The sequence below is a fragment of the Bombina bombina genome, chromosome 4, assembly GCF_027579735.1.
Source record: "Bombina bombina isolate aBomBom1 chromosome 4, aBomBom1.pri, whole genome shotgun sequence".
Taxonomy (NCBI): domain Eukaryota; kingdom Metazoa; phylum Chordata; class Amphibia; order Anura; family Bombinatoridae; genus Bombina; species Bombina bombina.
In genome coordinates, this window is record NC_069502.1 from 353,782,883 (window position 1) to 353,791,293 (window position 8,411).

The 8,411-nt window shown below is 34.1% G+C and overlaps 1 protein-coding gene across 1 annotated transcript in view; it reads right to left on the minus strand.

Annotated features, from left to right (window-relative positions):
• Positions 1 to 7,593, minus strand: part of MGAM (maltase-glucoamylase) — a 300,259-nt gene extending 292,666 nt beyond the window's left edge. Inside the window, exons 1-3 of the mRNA XM_053710109.1 lie at positions 7,585 to 7,593; positions 7,186 to 7,312; positions 4,274 to 4,362 (exon numbers count right to left, since the gene is read on the minus strand). Of these exons, the coding sequence (XP_053566084.1) occupies positions 4,274 to 4,362; positions 7,186 to 7,312 (216 nt within the window). The 5' untranslated portion in view covers positions 7,585 to 7,593. The remainder of the gene's footprint in view (positions 1 to 4,273; positions 4,363 to 7,185; positions 7,313 to 7,584) is intronic.
• Between the last annotated feature and the right edge of the window lie 818 nt (positions 7,594 to 8,411).

Here is an 8,411-nt window from a genome sequence, read left to right on the forward strand (position 1 = left end):
AGACAAGGCTCATCCCAGTCTGCTGTACTAGATTCTATCAAGGCCCTCTCGGAGAGGATGGATACCCACCACTCATCTCTCCGGCAAGATCTGAGACAATCAGTAAGCGAACTAAAACAAGATATAGCTGTTCTTGGAGAGCGTACGGAAACACTCGAAAGAAAACACGAGGATCTGGCCATAGATCATACTAACCTCCTTTCATACTCCCAGAACTTAGCTGAACAGATCTCAGGTCTAGAAGTCAAGCTAGCAGATATGGAGGATAGGTCCCGCAGAAACAACTTGCGGATCAGAGGAGTCTCTGAAGACATCAACTCATCTGACCTACTCAAATATCTCTCGGGACTCTTTGGAGAGCTACTTGGCTCTATTACGGAGCAAGAGTCCCTCATAGACAGAGCTCATAGAGCTTTGCGTCCGCGGAACTCTTCCTCAGACTCACCAAGAGACGTTATCCTTAGACTCCACTACTTTACATTTAAGGAGAAGGTCTTGAGAGCTTCATTCATGAATAAAAATCTCAAAGCTACATATGATACAGTCCAAATTTTTCCTGACCTATCTCCATTCACTCTTGCTAAGAGACGGACTTTCCAAGTGTTCACCCAGAATCTACGTCGACTGAACCTCAAATATAGATGGGGTTTTCCCGTTAAGATCTTTTTTCAGCATGAGAACTGTACCTATATAATTTCTACGCCAGACCAGGGAATGAAAACCCTTCAGTCATTAGGGCTTCTTCAGTCCACGGACCGCTTATCTAAATCTGCCGAACAGGTGGGGAACCTCAATCTTTCAGCTCCTGAATGGCAACCCCTTCCCAGGAGGCCTGTCCCACAGGCGAAGAGAAAAGATGTTCCAGACCCCAAGAATCAAGCTTAGCACCTCGGAAGACCACTGACTTTCCGTTTAAGGGTCTCCAATCTAGAAGTAAAGTAATCTACCCAGACATTTTAGTTAAACACACATACGGGTACTTATCTTACCCTTCTTACTCCTTTATGCTCATTTAACCAATTCAAGATACGCTGGACAATGGTAGTGGACCCCTGTTCTCCAGGCTTCAGCTGTGTTTTGAGCTCACACTCGGGTACTCTCCTTACCCTCATCATAATGACTGCTCAACCACACTGCTCTTATTTTGTTTATTAGTTTAACAAAAACTCACCAAAATATTGGCCTAATTTACCTTGTTCTAGGTAATCTCACTAGATGCTGTGGGTTTTGGGCATGTCTCCATGTTATTAACACCTGTTTTCAATATATTGTTTATGCACCTAATACTGATTTACAATGTTACACCGTTAATTGTTAGTTATTAATTTAAACTATTGATCTAACCCTCTCCTTCTGGACCTTTCCAGTCTCATATACCATTCTATCAGACTCTCCTCTCTCCCCCTGATTGAGTCACACTTCTTTTCAGAAACTCTTTTTTACCTTTGTTCTTTTTTTTTCTTTTTCTTTTTCTTTTCTTTTTTTTTTATTCTTATTTCTGTTTGGGGGAAATCTATTCTTTCACCCCTGGCTTCTCTACACATATAAATATAATTATTTCTGAATGCATATCTTTCTACACCCCCCTCATTTATGCTATATACCTCTAAGATCCTCTCCTTATTTTACCCAGCTCTGCAGCTGCCACCTTTGCACTTCTAATATTTCCTTATACTTAGAAGGGGTAATACACTATACTCTTAGTCTTCTATTTTCCCTATCTCTCTCTTCTTAAGCAGCTATTGTCTGTTATATCCCCCCCTTGCCTTTAAACCATTTAGTTACGCAGCTAGATTAGATTACATTCTAACCCAGATCCCCTCTCACACTTGTCTATTTCTCTCCTTATTTACATGGATCTGTGTAGATCAAGACAATCACCTTTTGTTCTTTATTGTTCAAATTGCATATGACATTTTTCTCTTGCATATTTACTCTAAGTAAAAAAGAAAAACTCTGAGGTGTAGGGTTCTAGGCTCGGACGATAACAGACACAATACAGACATATACTGTGACCATTACTGAACTCTATGCAAGTTATGGGATCTGCTATGTTGCCAGTTTCTGTTATATAACTTTGCGACATTTTTTGGTATACCCTGATATCATATGGTATTGTATTATTTTTTTCCTGCATGAATGTTTGAACCTGCTTCTCAATAATATAAAAATAAATAAGTTTCACCTTCCCCATTAGAAGTCTTCGCCCCTCCACCACCACCCCCTTATATTTTGAGTGGCTTTTGTCCGCTGACTTCCCCTCTCCCCCTATATACTTTGGTCCAAGAGTGGCCGATACATATGCCAACTCCCCACATTTTGACATCTCCGAATAAGATAGTTTTAAAGAGTATTTTCTCTTTCATTGTGGGGATCACTCATCACATAATATAATATAAACTGAAGTCCCATCCTATCTCGTCCAAATGCCTGTCTAATGCCATTTTAAGAAATGTTATGTAATTTTATCTTTGCATATTCATTTTTGTTTTGTTGATTTGATTGGTTTACAGCCAATGTGTATCTCATTCTGATGTAATGATTGCTCAAGGACGAATTTTGTTTATTAATATTTACCACAACTTCAATAAAAAAAAAAAAAAAAAAAGCCATCGTAAAAAACCACATCAAACCACATTTGATATCAAAGCTTGTGATGCTGGACCCTACACGACTGGAGGAAAACATTTTTTTACGATGGCTTTTTGATCTCTGCATTATAGAATAATCTAAAACCTGTTACTGGATTGCATAATGAATATGTTTGTATTAATTGTTTACTGCAGTATAATATTGTTTGTCAATAAATATTACTATTTTGAATGTGACAGATAGCTAAATAATTCAGTAGCAGATAAAACACTTTAAAAAGTAATTATTCTACATGATTAATTATACACAAGTTATATAAGGGCAAAATATTTTTAAATGAAGATGGAAACTTTAATTTCACTCTGATTTACATATACATCGTTAGACTTGTTTATGTATATATCTCTATGTTATGTTATGTTTGCAGTCTATTTTTCCCCCAAACACCTGAGACCTCGTATCTTTGAACCCTTATAATTTTTGAAAGCAAATATTACAAATATTTTTTTATTAGCGTGTAACTGTACTTTTAAATATATTTTTAATGTTTTTTGGGCAATTTTTTAATTGAGCATAACAGTTAACCAGATTTGTGCTATCCTGACACGTGTTAAATTTTTTTTAATGCATTTACTTTCAACCTGTAATACGTGCACTACTTCCAACGCACGAAAAGAGCTGCAATAAATCCGTTTTCGCTTGTGTGCAACTATAAGTGTGCCACTCGTCATCTAGCCCTTTAGACAACGGATTACAAGTTGAGCACTAATTAACTCTCTGCTCGAGCGTTAACTGCGCTAGAACAATTTTAAATGCAAAACGTTCTTATAGATGATAAACATTGGAGTACAATAACCATTTAAAGGGATGTTTTAAAAAAAAGATAAATAATAAGCAAATTGCATATAATCTTGATATCCGTGGTCTTAAAACATAGAGATAAACACCACTACTTTGAGCAATAAAATTCAAATGTTATGTATGTATTAACTTGCTTGTTTTTCATGTAAAAGTATTGTCCATGTGTTGATGCTCTCCCAGATGGTCAGATATAATTTGTCAATTCTGCAGGAAGTGACAGACAAAATAGTAGACACCTTCCACTTATCAGAGGTGGCGGCATGGTCACATGGTCAGTTGGAGCAATTTAATAAGATATGGTTTAATTGGATGTTAAGGAAGGACGAGGTACAGAACCTGTGAGAACAGGAAGGACTATAAGAGGACAAGTTATAGGGCTCGAGAGATTTAGAGAAAGTTGTTGGCTTGGGTAATGGTGACATATCCCGTTTAGTTAGGGGCAGTTATGTGGAAGGTCAGAAAAACATAATAGCCCTCATGAGGGGGGGGAAGACATGTTATGACAGCCTGGAAGAAGGGGGTGGGGGGATGAGTTTTATAGGTTGGGGAATTAAATGTCTTAATTCATGGAGGTAAACTACCATAACGGCAGAATGTAGAGGGGGCTGGCCTAGGCCACCGATGTATATATATTGGCTCAAAATGTTTACATGACAGAAATTATTGGATGTTGTCAAAGAGGTTTAATCTTGTGCATGTAAATTTGAGAAACTCTGTATTTCTGCTTAAAATCAATAAAAATTATTTCAAATAATTTGTCAATTATAATTTCCTTTCAGCACTTATATTGCATAAATAGATATTTTAAAAACAGATTTACCATAGAAGCTACTTGGTCTGGAAGGCAATCTATCCTGTTATTGAGTTCTGTAGCAGGACATTGTGGTTCGACTGAAGGTGGCTCTGAAGCTGAATAATAAATGTACAAATTAAACATAGTTAATAATCTTTGCTTTGTAAATATGCAGTTCCTTATCTTAAACAAAAATGTTTGCTAAAAAAATGATGACACCAATTTATTAAACTGTGGGCAGACAAGGTTCCTAAGGTGCAACCAATTACCCTAAGAAGATTTAACTCTTAAAGGAACATCAAAGTCAAAGTTAATATTTTCATGATTCCGACAGAGCATGTAATAACAAACTACTTTTTACTTCTATAATCAAACAATAATTATTCAAAATTATGTATAAATATGAGTAATTAATAAATATATAATATATTGTTAGTCTTTTAACACACTGGTTATTTATTCTTCTCTGTAAGTGTTAATGTTATTTCCCCCCACTTTTCCTAATAACATGGTTTCAGGTTTTATTTTTCTGAGATTATGCCAGTGTGTTCTATGATGGACCAGTCACATTTTATAATGATTTAACAAACTGAAAATATATTTTCCCATCATTTTTTATCATAGTTAATAAGTCAAATTAAACCACTTGTAAGTCCAACATCTTTGCATTTCTCTGCATAACGAATGACCAGCTGAGCTCATATGTTAGCACAAATTCTCAATATATTTATTCTGATAGACACCCCAGGGAATTACGGAAGTGTCCCATATTTAAAAAATTTTTAATGTATCTTTTCAATAAAACTTGAAGAAAAAAAGAATCATCCATATGAAATTTCCATCTTGCCTAATTAGGTATTTAGGCATTAGGCAATTTAAGGTCATTTGTATTGATAGCTATTAAAAGATTTTCGCCAAAACTGTTGCATTTTCTACAGCCTTATCCAGAAATATAAACATGGGGTATATTCTATTAGGTTAAATTATTGTCACAGCATTTGCCTAAACTATCCCCAGGACAATGGAGCCTTTATATAACAATGTGGCCTAGAATACAAGTGAGGCGCAAAAAGCGATATTGTGTTTTCATGACCTATTTTAATTGCGCTGATATTACAAGTTGAGTGAAATCATGATTTATGCTTCAATCCTTACCACTTTTAGAGAAAGCAAATTTAGTGAGATGTGGAGCCTGTCAGTTGGCGGTTGTGAGTGACCTGTACCGCCTTATGTTGAGGTCCAGTGGGCTTGATTTCTAGATGGACCACTACATATTGTGCCTTATATTTTATCCACACATAAGGAGGTGGGGTGAAGTCATGAGGATTCCCTGCTAATTACTGTGAACTGTTGCTAACATGTGCAGCTAGCCTGAGAGACTTTATTTCTCTATAAAATATCCGGATTATCACTTTGGATACAAAATTATCAAATGTTTATAGTATTTACTTTCTTATTTCTTTATTTAGCATCAATTGGATGGTGTTTTGTTTGTTCTATATTTTTTTGCTCTAATTAAAATTATCTCTTTATTTATCTGCAATTATCAACTTATGTGTGTTTTTGGGAGATATGTCTTTTTTGTAATTAGGCTTAATATGGGGTTGCTGGATAAGGTGGACTAGTATTTATTTTTTCTGTTCAATTTAATTATTTACTCCATGCACCTTGGTACTTTATGTATTAATGTATTTATATGTGTATATATGTATTTACAGACAGATAAAGAACATTAATATATATGTCTACATATTTTTCCTATTTTCATGTTGTGTATGTGCATATTACATTATGCGATCATGTATGCACATGTCAAACATGTTAAAGAACATTGCAATATTCACAATTACATGCCAGGTTTGCGCTAATGAGAATATGTCATGTTGTTTTTGTGTGAGAGAGTGGGTGTTTTTTTCAAATGTATTTCTCCATTGACCTCTATAGGGCAATACGTAAACACATGGAATATTGTAAGCTGGTCAGTTACTGCTTGAACAAAATAATTTTTTTTTTAACTTGTAATACCAGTGCAGCCTGACTAGCACAAAAAGCTTAACTCTAGCAAAGTTCTTGCAATCACAAAATAAATACTGTGCCAATTGTAATCTAGCCCTATACAAGCTTTTCTACAGAACCCTGTGTTTTAGAGAATATGATTATACAACCATCACTAGTACTTTAATTAATTCTGTGCAAAATGTGATGAATAGAAAAAGAAAAATTGTTATCTCTTCTAATGTGTTCATAGCTGTGTAATTGATTATCTTATGAAATGTGCAATTTACCTATTAATATATGTGTTAAAGTTTGAAGAAACAATTTAATGTTAATTACACTATATTATATGGAATATACATTTCTAAATATAAAATTGCAGTCCTAGGTTTAAATAGTCTGCTTAGCAAATGTAACACATAAACAGCTATTTAATGGACAGAATAAAAGTTTCTTTACTTTTTGGAAGTAGGTTGAACCAAAATACAAAATATCTTCACTACGGTAAATCTGTGTCCTTGAAAATATATAATGACAAGGAAATGAAAATGTGTCATTACCTGCTGGCACTGCCAGGTTTATTTGGATTCTGCATATCTAAAGGGCATATCAAAGTTAATACACACAGCAGTATCAAGAAATAAACATATAGACAGACTTCTGTCTAAACTAATGTTCATTTGAGGGTATTTTTTAAAATTAATTATGAGTGCATTCCGCATGGCATATAAACACGTTTCAATAAAAAATGCAAATGAAAGGTGATGCTGTGTCCCTATAAACATTAACAAATATTCCCCTAATAATAATAAAAAAGTATCCAAAACTACCTTTTGAAATTGTGTGATTGAGAGTTTTGCTTAATTCAACTTATTTATCTGCCATTTGTACAAAAATTACCTTGATACATTGAATGCTAAGCTAATATTCAGATAGAAACTTACGGTTTTCTTTGGTTCCTGGTTGCCCTGTAGCTAGTAGCACGACCATTGCAACTGCCACTCCCGTGACAATAAGAAAAAGAACAATTAGAGTAATTTCCAGAGAACTAAATTTTCGTTTTTTCCCCATCTACAAAAAATGCAAAACAAAATACATTTTAATTAATTGTTTTTTTTTTTTAAATAATATAATTAATGCAACATTAAAATATATTCTTATATTAAAGTATGGCTATTTTATGTCATTTTCAAAAAATAACTAATTGCATTTCACAGGCCAAACAAAGATAATTACATAAAGACAAATACCATGCATATAAATGTACATAAATTATATAAAGTAGACAATGATTAAAATAATAAACGGCATAGCCCTCCAACGACACAGCTACAGCAACCCACAACTACTCCAAGCTGTTCCAAATCCAAAAATATATAATGCACCAGGGGGCTTAATCAGTAAAAAAGTAGCATGTAGAGGAGAGGATAAAATAGAAAACCCCCACTGTATATGAAAATGAAAAAGCACATGTATGAGTGTTCTTACATGTTCCCAGGGGATAAGAAGTTTTTCAAACGTCTTGCTTCTGTTTAGAAATATTCCCACACATTGCTTCCTCAGAAAGAGAGACGTAAAAAGCACATAGTGCAATATCACTGACTACTTCTACTTTATTTGGAATATACATACAAAATCTCATAAGACTGAGAGCAAAAATAAAAAAAGTATTAAAAAAACACATCAGCTTTTCTAATAACATCATATGTTTATAAATAAATTGGCTCCCAGTCCTATGAGTGTTTGTGAGTTTATTCCAGAATTTTATATTTTTATTTTTTCTTAAACAAAAACTATACTTTGGGCATTTTTCCATTTTTCTGTCTAATAAGCAAAAAGTCAAAATATTTAGAAATGTAATGACAAACGTCTTAACCGCTGGGAATATCTGAGTGTATTCCTAAGTGCCATATATAGAGGCCCAAGTTTCTAAATTTCTTTGCTGAGATGAGATTATAGAAAATAATTCCCCAGCAAAGGATTCCAGAAAAGCAAATTTTGCTGTATTTCTCCAAGGGGTGTTCCCTGCTTACTTGGATGTGAAGTAGAGATAAAAACAGTTAAATATAAGAGTGTTGTTACATTTACACTTTGTGCTTTCTATTTTATATTGATTAAGACTTTATATTTTGCCCTTAAAGTTTTATTTCCACCTTCTTGTTTGAATTTG